This window comes from Bactrocera dorsalis, chromosome 2, assembly GCF_023373825.1.
Source record: "Bactrocera dorsalis isolate Fly_Bdor chromosome 2, ASM2337382v1, whole genome shotgun sequence".
In the NCBI taxonomy this organism is placed as follows: Eukaryota; Metazoa; Arthropoda; class Insecta; order Diptera; family Tephritidae; genus Bactrocera; species Bactrocera dorsalis.
The window spans coordinates 64,443,198-64,457,074 of NC_064304.1; the positions used below are offsets into that span (position 1 = coordinate 64,443,198).

A 13,877-nucleotide genomic window follows, 5' to 3' on the forward strand; every position below is an offset into this window, starting at 1 on the left:
TTCAGTTCTTTTCCCGACCCGGCCCCAACTACCTCGAGAGATCGAGGTGGTGCAACAAAGAGAGGTGTTACCAGAAGTAACGAACGAAGAGGTCACAGAGGCATGCGACCGGCTCGACCCATGTAAAGCCTCAGGACCAGATGGCATCCCAAATATTGCACTTAAAACAGCGATTGCTAGGAACATAGACCCATTTAGAGCACTTTTCAATTTATGTACGCAGGATGGCTGTTTCCCAACAATCTGGAAAAGGCAACACCTCATATTACTGCCAAAACCCAACAAACCTCTGACAGACCCGTCTCACTACCGACCACTCTGCATGTTGGACTCTGAAATTTCTCAAGCGTTTTTGAGAATAAAATTTTTTATTTTTTTTTTGGGGATGCGTGTTTATGTGATTATATTAAATATTTCACTTCGCGGAAATACACCAATTGCCTGTACCTACGTGGAATGTTTAAGTGTTCCGAAATTGCGACGGCGAGAAAATAGAAACGCGTGCGAATTCTATGGCGGTCTAATAACAATTACTTCTTTATTCCATTTCATCTAGTTGCTTAGCCTAAATCTTAAAACTAACGGCTTAAACTAGGGGTAATGTTAATATGTATTACAAAAAAAGGGGTAAGTATAATAATTTTTAACATTTGTTAACTATTGTAAAAGATTACGTTGAGGTAAGTAAGGTGAGTAATATATTAGTATTACAAATGGATTATTAAGGTAAGTATACAATAATATAATTCAATATTTTATAATTTTTCTGATTCAATTTACTTAATTTTAGTTTTAGGTTTAAATATATATTTTGTCGCTTGACGCAACAACCGCCACCTTGACAGGATCAGATTTCTTCAATATCCAGTGGAAGGACGGCCAGTTTGTGGATGGGGCACTTAATCGAGCCCGTCTTGGTTGCTACTTCTGCGACTCGCACCTTGCCGTCTTGCCCTTCGACGGTTGCGACGACGCGCCTTAGTACCCACTGCTGCGGCGGCACGTTGTCCTCGTGGACGAGAACGAGGTCGTTGAGCTGCATATTGCGTTTGGGGTGCAGCCACTTGTTGCGCTCCGGAAGGCCCGTCAGGTATACTTTGGACCACTGTCGCCAGAACTGTTGCTTGAGACTGCAAACAGTTTCCATCTCTCGCAACAACGAACTGGGGCCACTGGCACCTTCTCTGGGAGTAATGCCCGCAGGGAGCATCCTATTAATAGATGCGCTGGTGTTAACGCCTCGCCGTCGTTTGGATGTTGGCGCAGAGGTACTAGAGGGCGAGAGTTGAGGATGGCCTCCACTTCGGCCAATAGCGTTGAGAGTTCTTCCGTCGTTAGTAGAGCGTTGCCGAGTGCGCGAACGACCAGATGCTTGGCGGACTTCACCGCCGCCTCCCATAATCCACCGAAGTGCGGCACCCTGGGTGGTATAAAGCCGAAGCTGAATCCTTCTTCGGCTGCGAATCTCATTAGCTCTGGAGCTTGCGCCAGAAAGGCCTCCTTCAGCTCGCGCAGCTTGCGGTCGGCGCCGACAAAGTTGGTTGCGTTATCGCTGAATATTTTCTGTGGCATCCCTCGGCGACCAATGAACCTTTTGAGGGCGAAAATAAAAGAATTAGTAGATAGGTCCGAGACGAGTTCTAAATGTACTGCTTTTGAAGTGAAGCAAACGAAAACTGCTATATTAGTCTTTACGGGTGGTGGACCATGTATTTTTAACGTTGTATATATGGGACCACAAAAATCTACGCCACATATCAGAGAAGGTCGTAAAGCTCGAAGTCTTTCAACTGGCAAATTTCCCATTATTTGGGTTTGCAACTTCGGCTTGTAATGAAAGCAGTGTGTACAATTTCTTACGCTTCTTTCGTTTTCTGGGGAGAGCTGGAACTGAGCGTTAATTGGACATAAAGCAGGGTCTTCTCGGAGGAACTGTGGACCGCCAAACCATATAGAATTATTCAATTCGTCCACGTTACAACCCCGAGACACTTGATCCGCAGGATTTTGTTTTGTTGGCACATGTCGCCAATGTATATTGTCAGTCAATTCTTGGATTTCGGACACTCTATTTGCGACAAAGGTTTGTAATGAAGATGGATGCGTTTTTACCCAGTGCAATACTATTTCAGAGTGTGCCCAAAATGTAATTTTCTCGAATCGTCGACTCAACATTGGTGCAACTCGTGACCATAATTTGGCAAGAAGATGTGCTGCCGAGAGCTCGAGACGCGGAAGAGACTTGGTCTTCAGCGGAGCCACTCTAGACTTTGCAGTAAGCAGCATACATTTGACACCACTAGCAGATTGGCTTCGTATGTATATGCAGCATCCGTACGCTCTTATTGAAGCGTCGGAGAAGCCATGGATTTGGCATGTAGCAGTCGACTATAGATTTACATACCGAGGAATGCTAATTGACGAGAGCTGCAGTAGGTTGGTTTTGAAATTCTGCCAGCTAGTGTTGAGACGCAATGGAATCGGCTCATCCCAATCTAGTTTTTGAATCCAAAGCTCTTGCAATAAGATTTTTGCTTTGGTAACTAGTGGGGCTAATAATCCAAGAGGATCGAAAAGGCGAGCGGAGACTGACAATATGTTCCGTTTAGTGGCATCCAAATGCATCCAAAACAAATCGAAACAAATCCTCTTTCGGCAACCAGTGGATTTCTATTGTTTTAGTTGAATTTTTGTCATTGAAACTTAATGACTTTTCAGTGCAATCACTGTCGAAAAATTTAGGGTGGTTCGAAAACCACTTTGTTAAAGTGAATCCTGGAGAGTTTAATATTTTAATTACTTCACTTCTTATAAGGTCTAGAGACTCAAAAATTTCAGATCCTGTCAATAAGTCATCGACATAAAAGTCTCTTTTAATGGCCAGTGAACCGAGTGGGTATTTAGTTGTATTAGCATCGCTGAGCATTTGTAAACACCGTGGTGTTAAGTCGAAAAATTTGAATTTGCTCAGAAGGATGCTCTCTCCACACAATAAGTTGACAATTTCTGTCTTCTTCTTGCATAATTATTTGACGGTACATTTTAGTACTGTCCGCTGTTAGTGCATACTTATGTAAGCGAAAACGAAGAAGAGTTGAATATAATTCTTCCTGGATGGTTGGACCTACCATCAAAAGTTCATTCAATGAAATTTGAGATGAAGTACGACTCGAAGCGTCAAAAACAACACGTAATTTCGTTGTTGTGCTTTCGGGTCTTAAAACGCATTGATGCGGAATGAAATAGTGTGGCCAACCGCCCACAGATCGAAAAAGGTTTCTGCACCCAATAAGATATCAATCTTTTTTGATTTATGGAATTCTGGATCCGCCAATTTAATATTGTGCGGAATTTTCAAGCCATTAACATTTATGTTATGGTCTGGATGATTAGCCGAAATGCAACGCATTATCCAGAATTCTGCCGAAAATTCGTAATTATTTACCCGCGACTTAACAAACGCGCTTAGTTTTGTCCCCACTTTCGTGTTGGAATTTCCAATTCCTATTATGTTTAACGTTTTGTGTAGGCGACGAATCCGCAACTTTTGTGCCAAGTCCTCCGTCATAAAGTTGATTTGGGAACCTGAGTCCAGTAACGCTCTCGCAGGCAGGTATTCACCGTAACTGGTCCTCACTTGAATAACAGCTGTCGCCAACATTACCCGATCCGGCATACTCGCTGTATGCATGGCATGTGTGGTTGATGGTTGCGGATGAGATGCAGCGGGGAAGGAAACCGGGTACTGGTGTAGCAATGTGTGATGCGATCGATTGCATACACGACATCGATCCGCTCTGCACTTGGATCCCGTATGCCCTTACGCAAGCAATTTATGCACAAGGGCACCGATTTCACAAACTCGAACCGCTGTTGTACAGGAAGCGCCTTGAAAGAGGTGCATGCCGTTAAAGGATGTTCCTTTGACTTGCATTTTTGACAAGTCGGCTGCTTTGCATCTGCAGCAACTAAAGCAGATTTTGTCCTGTCCATGTGTTGCTGCTTCATGTGGCTCATGCTGGTTGTGGATCCGGATTTCGTCATCGAACAGGATGCTCCTTCCGCTGCTAACTGCTAAAATCTTCTATTTAAAATTGCTTCGCAATCCTTCCATAATGGTAAGTGATCGTAGTCAAGTTACTCTTCCCACTTGGATCGGGTAACAGAGTCAACTTTTGTCATAACTATATGTATTATAATGGCGTTTGTTATTTGCTTCTCATCGCCCAGAGATAGCAAAGAGTCATAAACAGCAGACACTTCATCAATCATTGATCGCAATGAAGGCGCGGATGGCTTTGGGATGGTTGGCAGCTCAAAAAGTTTAGATATTGTGTTGAAAAATATCAAGCATTTATTATCATAAACTTTCTTGAGACTTGCCAACGCTTTCGGATAATTTTCATCCGACATCTGAAACGCTTTAACCGTTCCCAGAGCCTCTCCAGATAGACAATTTACCAAATGGTTAAATTTTTCTATATCTGGGATATTTGGATCATTATGAACCAAGCTCTCAAACAAACTCATAAAATTTTTAAGCTCTGAATATTCTCCCTTGAATTTCGGCAAATTCATTTTAGGGAGCCTTGAGCTGTGAGAAGCTACGAAGGATGTTTCGGCAATTGACGTTCTATTTTTGGCTAAAATATTTTTAATTCTTGATTTCGTTTCAACAATTATGTCCTCTAACTCCCCTCGGCCCATGTCGTCTTCACGAATCTCTTCAATTTTAGATTGGCATTTCATTAATTTTTCGCTGTGCGAATTTAGTATGTCGAGCCGACATTCCAATTCAATTGGATCTAACGACATAGTTTTTTCTAAAAGGCCTGTCTTTATTCGCAAAATGCTATTTTTTGCCACCGTCCTTTGACGCTTTAATGACTTTAAGTCGATTAGCTCCTTAGTTGGAGAAAGGTTGGCGATAGTTGGCTTTGGCTTGCTCATTTTGCGTGTTGAAATTTAATTTCTGAAAAAAAAAGACTACAAGTTATGCAAAATGAGCACTACCACAGTCGAAAATTTAATGCGAAAAAATATTGTCCAAGAATTAAATTTGCGAAAACACGAGATAATATGCGAAAAAACTGACCGAATTAAAATTTTAAAATTATGCGATTTACAAAAAGGTCGCACCTTAATGTAGGCAAATCCGCAATCCCAAAATCCCTTCACATTCACTTCAATATATGTATGTATATAATACGTATATGTATAATATATAATATATGGGCCATTCCATCAATTGGCGACATGGTTTTGTACCCGTGGTTCTCCGATTTTGACGAAACTTTAGAATATCATAATATAGACTAAAATAAACATATCTGTAAACTTTTTAGTGGCCAAAGTTGCTCCATTGTTTTTTGGCGCGCCCTTCAAATTAAGATCAAACAAAAAAATGACTTTTTCTTTTATTTTTTAACGACCTCAAAATTGAGTGAAAGAAATTTTGAAGCTATCCATTTTTATGTAAAAAATTCTCAGCTTTCTGATAAAAATATTTTCAAAATCAAAATCCAAATAAACCATGTTTTTTTTCCAAAAATCCGGCTTTTTGTGCTCTTCCCCCACTTTTTTTTTCAAAATTGACATTTTTATTTGATTCCTCGTTAAATTTTACATAAGAATCAGTGTTCAAAAATATGGGACTCTGATCCCATGAACAGCAAAAAAAATGCAAAGTTGTCGCTATACGGCGTAGTCTGTTCGCTTAGAAGGTTGTGTGAAGAAGGTTAATGTGTAAATTGTATTCTTAGAATTTAGTTAATAAAGAAATCAGTATTCTCATTCATAAAAATATGATGTTAGTTTATATTAATATAATTTATGTCTTCATTCATTCTTTGTGCTTGGTACGATATGTTATTTCAATGAACGGTGCTCTTAAATTTTACCGCTACTCTAAAAGCTGTATTGTTATATCTTATGTTAAGACTCGGACTACATCTAATTAAACGATACTGACGGGAGGTTGGCCCATATTTTTGAACACTGATTTTAATGTAAAATTTTACCAGGAATCGAATGGAAAAGTCAATTTTGAAAAAAAAAAGGTGGAAAAGCACAAAAAACCGGATTTTTTGGAAAAACCATGGTTTTTTGGATTTTGAAATTTTTTTTGGATTTGGAAAATATTTTTATCAGAAGGCTGAGATTTTTTTTACATAAAAATCACTCAATTTTGTGGTCGTTAAAAAATAAAAAAAAGTCATTTTTTTGTTTGATCTCAATTTGAAGTGCGCGCCAAAAAACAATGGAGCAACTTTGGCCATTAAAAAGTTTACAGATATTCTTATTTTAGTCTATATTATCATATTCTAAAGTTTCGTCAAAATCGGAGAACCACGGGTACAAAACCATGTCGCCAATTGATGGATTGGCCCATATGTATATAGAAACGATATAAAGGGTGATTTTTTAAGAGCTTGATAACTTTTTTTTAAAAAAAAACGCATAAAATTTGCAAAATCTCATCGGTTCTTTATTTGAAACGTTAGATTGGTTCATGACATTTACTTTTTGAAGATAATTTCATTTAAATGTTGACCGCGGCTGCGTCTTAGGTGGTCCATTCGGAAAGTCCAATTTTGGGCAACTTTTTCGAGCATTTCGGCCGGAATAGCCCGAATTTCTTCGGAAATGTTGTCTTCCAAAGCTGGAATAGTTGCTGGCTTATTTCTGTAGACTTTAGACTTGACGTAGCCCCACAAAAAATAGTCTAAAGGCGTTAAATCGCATGATCTTGGTGGCCAACTTACGGGTCCATTTCTTGAGATGAATTGTTGTCCGAAGTTTTCCCTCAAAATGGCCATAGAATCGCGAGCTGTGTGGCATGTAGCGCCATCTTGTTGAAACCACATGTCAACCAAGTTCAGTTCTTCCATTTTTGGCAACAAAAAGTTTGTTAGCATCGAACGATAGCGATCGCCATTCACCGTAACGTTGCGTCCAACAGCATCTTTGAAAAAATACGGTCCAATGATTCCACCAGCGTACAAACCACACCAAACAGTGCATTTTTCGGGATGCATGGGCAGTTCTTGAACGGCTTCTGGTTGCTCTTCACCCCAAATGCGGCAATTTTGCTTATTTACGTAGCCATTCAACCAGAAATGAGCCTCATCGCTGAACAAAATTTGTCGATAAAAAACATTTCGAACCGAACACTGATTTTGGTAATAAAATTCAATGATTTGCAAGCGTTGCTCGTTAGTAAGTCTATTCATGATGAAATGTCAAAGCATACTGAGCATCTGAGTTATATACAAGTAACGGGTGATTTTTTTGAGGTTAGGATTTTCATGCATTAGTATTTGACAGATCACGTGGGATTTCAGACATGGTGTCAAAGAGAAAGATGCTCAGTATGCTTTGACATTTCATCATGAATAGACTTACTAACGAGCAACGCTTGCAAATCATTGAATTTTATTACCAAAATCAGTGTTCGGTTCGAAAATTTTTTATCGACAAATTTTGTTCAGCGATGAGGCTCATTTCTGGTTGAATGGCTACGTAAATAAGCAAAATTGCCGCATTTGGGGTGAAGAGCAACCAGAAGCCGTTCAAGAACTGCCCATGCATCCCGAAAAATGCACTGTTTGGTGTGGTTTGTACGCTGGTGGAATCATTGGACCGTATTTTTTCAAAGATGCTGTTGGACGCAACGTTACGGTGAATGGCGATCGCTATCGTTCGATGCTAACAAACTTTTTGTTGCCAAAAATGGAAGAACTGAACTTGGTTGACATGTGGTTTCAACAAGATGGCGCTACATGCCACACAGCTCGCGATTCTATGGCCATTTTGAGGGAAAACTTCGGACAACAATTCATCTCAAGAAATGGACCCGTAAGTTGGCCACCAAGATCATGCGATTTAACGCCTTTAGACTATTTTTTGTGGGGCTACGTCAAGTCTAAAGTCTACAGAAATAAGCCAGCAACTATTCCAGCTTTGGAAGACAACATTTCCGAAGAAATTCGGGCTATTCCGGCCGAAATGCTCGAAAAAGTTGCCCAAAATTGGACTTTCCGAATGGACCACCTAAGACGCAGCCGCGGTCAACATTTAAATGAAATTATCTTCAAAAAGTAAATGTCATGAACCAATCTAACGTTTCAAATAAAGAACCGATGAGATTTTGCAAATTTTATGCGTTTTTTTTTTTAAAAAGTTATCAAGCTCTTAAAAAATCACCCTTTATGTATGTATAAATAGGCGTGTAATGTGAAAAGGGAGACCAAAAACTGAAAGTGTGCGTTTGCAATTTTATTAGTATTGTTTTTCTTTTCTTTTTTGTGTGCACCACTTTCAATAATTCGCACTCGTTACCTGGTGCGTCGGCTGTTTGCCGGCGTTCACGTCCCTTTGGCACAGGATGCAGCGGCAGCTCATTCCCACGACGACTTAAACAAGCAAATTGACGGCAGCAGCGGAGATACGAGTATAAGAGCAACGGCGGGATGGCAGCCGCGACTGAAGGCAGCAGCAGATTGTCGGCAGCAGCGATGTGATGGCAGCAGCAGATTGACGGCAGCAGCGGATTGAAGGCAGCAAAGTATTACCGCAGCAACGGGTGATTTTAACGCTTTTTTCGCTTACCGGTATTTTAATGTTGCGGCACTTTGAACAGTTCAGAAACTGTTTTTTTATTTTTTTTAAAAAACTGTAACTTAATATATATGCAGATATACATATATACTTGTATATATATATATATATATACATATATATATTTTTTTTGTGTAAGGCCAAAACGTTTAGTTCTTCTATTTGCGCCCACCAATCTACCGCATAAATAATTCACCTCGCACACTTTGTAAGTACCACCTTTTATTTTTTATTATTATTATTTTTCTTTTTCGTTATCTGCTGATTATATATATATATATGTATATGTGCACACACTTCACAATACTTCCCTTTTTTATTTATTTTTTTTTGATCTTTTGTATATGGGTAAGTATTTCTTTTGCATTCCACTTCACGTATGTATGTATATTTTTTGTTAGATGTTTTCACTGCACTTTTATCTTTCTATTTCTTTTCCAGATTTCACTGAACTTAATTCGTCACTGTACGAAATAATATTTAATCCTTTTTATGGTTTATTACAACGTTTTGCCTTTTGTAATTTGTTGTTTTTGGCACTTTCACTAAACCGTGAACACCAAAGATCCGAAACCGAAAACGGTAGCTTTGGCAATTACGACAAATATTTTGTGCACTTATGTATTTATACACTGTGAACGTTTTTAAATTAAATTTTTGACTCACGCACTTAGTCCCGCTCGGGCGCCATGAAATTTCTCAAGCGTTTTTGAGAATAATTTTTTTTTTTTAGGGATGCGTGTTTATGTGATTATATTAAATATTTCACTTCGCGGAAATACACCAATTGCCTGTACCTACGTGGAATGTTTAAGTGTTCCGAAATTTCGACGGCGAGAAAATAGAAACGCGTGCGAATTCTATGGCGGTCTAATAACAATTACTTCTTTATTCCATTTCATCTAGTTGCTTAGCCTAAGTCTTAAAACTACCGGCTTGAACTAGTGGTAATGTTAATATGTATTACAAAAAAAGGGGTAAGTATAATAATTTTTAACATTCGTTAACTATTGTAAAAGATTACGTTGAGGTAAGTAAGGTGAGTAATATATTAGTATTACAAATGGATTATTAAGGTAAGTATACAATAATATAATTCAATATTTTATAATTTTTCTGATTCAATTTACTTAATTTTAGTTTTAGGTTTAAATATATATTTTGTCGCTTGACGCAACAGACTCTGCGGGAAAAATTCTTGAGCGCATCATTTATCAACGCTTAAGTAAGGCCAATGACGACGCCGGCGGTTTATCCCCAAACCAATTTGGATTTAGGAAGGCCAGATCAACAATCGGAGCGGTGACCTTAGTGAAGACACTGGCGGAAAAGCCATTAGTTGCAAAAGATGGAAAGGTGGCACCATCAAATTGTATGGTTGCAACCCTCGATGTCAAAAATGCCTTCAATACAGCATTGTCCAAGTATTCTAAGTGCGTTAAAGAACTTCTCTGTATCGGCATATCTCTACAACCTGATAGTCAGTTACTTCAACGATAGGATTCTATGCTATAACACAGACCAGGGCTATAAAAAATACAAAATCTCCGGGGGAGTGCCACAGGGATCTGTACTCGGGCCCCTCCTCTGGAATATAAAATATGACGGAGTACTGCGACTCAAAGTACCGGAAAACGTACACATCATTGGGTTCGCAGACGATATCGCGGTGGTGGTCATAGCAAAGTACATACACGATATAGTTACGATTACTAACAGAACAATAACGTTAATAAGCGATTGGCTCGAAACTAACGGACTGACCCTAGCGGAGAGCAAGACCGAGGCGGTACTCATTACTGGCAGAAAAGTTCGGGAAGTTGCCACGTTCAGCACAAAAGGTGTAAGCATCACTACTCAACCCGCAATTAAGTACTTAGGAATCATTCTTGATGCAAGGATGTCCTTTAAAGAACACGTAGCGTACACATGCGAAAAAGCTACAAAAGTGTGCAGAGCCTTGACCCGGTTAATGCTAAATACCCGCGGGCTAAAGCAAAATAGAAGACGACTATTAGCTGGTGTATTAAAGTCAGTCGCAATCTTATATCCGTGTCCTCTTTTCTATATATGCCACTTGCGCGCTAAGAGTTTGCTCAGCGTTTCGCACAGTATCGGAAGATGCTGCCTTAATAATCTCGGGCCTACACCCTTTAGACCTCTTGGCGAAAGAAATTCAATGTCTCACAAATGACAGGTTACCGCATAATACACTGAAAGAAATTGCAAGGGCAGAGACGGTGAATCACTGGCAAAAACGCTGGGAGGAAAGTGAAAACGGGCGGTGGACATTCCGACTGATCCCCAACGTTGAACCATGGCTAAACAGACCGCACGGTGAGGTAGATTTCCACCTAACTCCCTCACAGGACATGGCTGCTTCAAAGCATATTTGAAACGATTCGGACACGAAAACAACGACACATGCGATTATTGCGGAGGCGATACCGTCGAAAATGTAGAACACACATTTTTATATTGCCGAAATATAACCATGAGAGGCAACACTTAAAAAATGCTTTCAGTGTAGACCCAACTCCTGATAACTTGGTAAACCAATTGGTCGAATCAGTAGAGAAGTGGAAAGCTGCTTGCGAAGTGGCAGCCAGGGTTATGAAATCCCAACGTGCTAGCGAACAGCGGCGGAAAAGAGAGCGGTTAAACGTAACGAACAACCACGACCCAAACACACTAACATTGACGTGACGGGAAGGGTGGGCGACGAACAATGTTTTTTTTTTTTTTTAAATGCCTTCGCACCGTATAGGGATCGTCATCCTATGTGAGTGGTGTACCCACTAAAACACTCCCCCCTTCTATCATGGACCGCTTTAGCATTACTTCAGGGCAAGGTTTCCAAGATGGACCCATTACAGTTCAGTTTCTACTCTCCCTGCGTCCAGGGATGCCTACGGTTTTCTAGCCAGCATCAAGCTATTGGCTCATCTTCTATTGGGAGTCCTCATCCATGTCTCTTTTTTTAGTGCGTAAAACATGTTCCACGTACCCGGCAATTATTTCCCAGTTTTCCTTGCTTGCTATCATTTTTCCTGAAATATTTTCCATACTTAGTTCTCCGAGCTTATTTTCTACAGTGCTTCGGGCTTCTTTCCATCGGTGGCACTTGAAAAAGGTATGGTTTGCATCATCTAGCGGTTCGTCTCCATAAATACATGCTGGACTTTCTGTTTTTCCCATGTTGTACAGGTATTTTCGAAAATACCCGTGCCCAGACAGCATCTGTGTTATGTAGTAATTTACCTCGCCGTGGTTTCTACTGTGCCACGTCTCTATTTCCTTAATCAGTTTGGCGGTCCATCTTCCTTTGCTCTCTCTTGTCCACCGATCTTGCCAGAGTTCAAAAGTTTGTTTCCTCGCCTGTTGTCTTGTGGCCATGTGTATTTCTATTCCGTCTTTCTTCCATAGCCAGAGTTGTCTTCTCTCCTTTGCGAGAAGGTCTATTGGGATGACGCCGCTTATCACTAGCACTGCGGGTTCGGATACAGTGCGGTACGCCGAGGCGACTCTTAGGGCTGCTGTCCTCTGCACTTTAGCTAGCACTCTCCTTCTATGTTCTACCTTTAATGTGTCGGCCCATATTTCGCTCTGACTGTGTTGTGTCCATAAGCAATTTCCTTCTTCTTGCAAGTGGGCCTCCGGTGTTTGCCATGAGTTTTGCTAGCGCCATTGTTATATTGGCTGACTTTTTTGCAGTGTGTTGGATTTGAGCCCAGTACATCAGTTTGTTGTCCATTCTTATTCCTAGGTATTTTAGGGTTTTCGTCGTTTGGATAGTTTCTGAATGGACTTGCATGTTTACCTCCAGCGGGATGTGTTTCCTAGTGAGCAGGATCAGTTCTGTTTTCTGCAGCTAGGCTGAGGCCGTGTGAGTCCAACCATGCCTGTGTTCGCAGCATAACTTGTGTCAGTCTGCGCCTGGCCATGTCTTATTACGCGCGGTTATGACGGCGGCGATGTCGTCTGCATAGCCTACGAGGTAGCAATTGTCAGGCATTTCAACGTTTAAAATTCCGTCGTAGCTGGCGTTCCATAGATCTGGTCCAAGTGTAGATCCCTGCGCTGCTCCAGAGGTTATTTCCTTACTTTTTAGGCCGTCACTCGTGTCGTACAGTAGTTTCCTGTCTTTAAGATAGCTTCGTATCATTTTCATTAAGTAAAGGGGCGTTTTGAAGCGGCTTTCTAGTGCGTCGATCATATTTGCCCATTTTGCGCTATTGAATGCATTCCTTATGTCTATTATTGCGAGGAGGACTATTGGTCTCGAGAAGTTATTTTTTCGATGAGCTTCCTCCACGCTGCGCACGACGTCTTCCACAGCTCCGATCGTGGACCTGACTGGTCTGAATCCGTGTTGTCGCTCTGATAGGCCTCCAGCGTCGTTTATGGCGGATATGATGCGGGGTTTCAACAGTCTTTCTAGCAACTTTCCTGCTGTATCTAGCATGCATAAAGGTCGGTATGCTGATGGTGTTCCTGGGTCTCCTTTGCCTTTGCTGATTAGGGTCAGCTGCTGCTTCTTCCATATTTCTGGGAAAATGCCCTCGTTTAGGCATGCATTATACATGGATAGCAGTAAATGTGGGCGTTCCGTAGCGATTAGCTTTAGCACTTCCACCGGTATCCCATCAGGCCCAGGGGCTTTTCTAGTCTTTAGAGTGTTTGCTGCAGTGTTCATTTCCTCCAATGTGAAAGGCGGACATGAGCTCTCTTGTGTATGTTCTGGTGGGTCTCTTCCCAGATCATGGGTTGGGAACAGGGTGTTTACGATGTTCTCCATAACTGCGGCGTTTAACTCAGGGGTGGCCTGTTTTGCTCCGAGTTTTTTCATCACAATCTTGTATCAATGTAACAATGTACAAGGGGGGTTATCAGACCGACAGAGGTGGGGCCAGATAAATGCAACTTCCAACTGACTGCATTTGGACCATTACGTACATATGAGTGTCACCATCCTCCCGACGTAATACTTGACGGTGGTACCGGGGGGAACGGTGCAGGACGGTAGGAGGTTAAATTCGGATTCAAGTTCCACACTGACATGGGGTCTGGGCTTTCGATGCTTCCTCCTCGTGTAAGAACAAAAAAAAAAAACGCCTTCCTACAGTGTCGCTGAAATATTCTACGTTTCAGTACCACTTAAAAAAGTTACAAACATACATACATACATACATACATACAAGTGAAGCTAATAAAAGCGTATTAAAAATAGGAGACAATTAGACCAAATAAATACAGAT

At 40.9% G+C, this 13,877-nt stretch overlaps 1 protein-coding gene across 14 annotated transcripts in view; it reads right to left on the bottom strand.

Annotated features, from left to right (window-relative positions):
- Positions 1-495: 495 nt before the first annotated feature.
- LOC105233125 (endothelin-converting enzyme 2) overlaps positions 496-13,877 on the bottom strand; it is a 789,700-nt gene continuing 776,318 nt past the window's right edge. For 5 of the 14 annotated variants that reach the window (XM_049449935.1, XM_049449934.1, XM_049449932.1 and 2 more), the window contains exon 12: positions 513-1,591. In XM_049449935.1, the coding sequence (XP_049305892.1) occupies positions 1,087-1,591 (505 nt within the window). In that variant the 3' untranslated portion in view covers positions 513-1,086. Of the gene's footprint in view, positions 1,592-13,877 lie in introns of all 14 variants that reach the window. The other 9 variants (XM_049449940.1, XM_049449941.1, XM_049449939.1 and 6 more) reach the window with 7 other exon arrangements.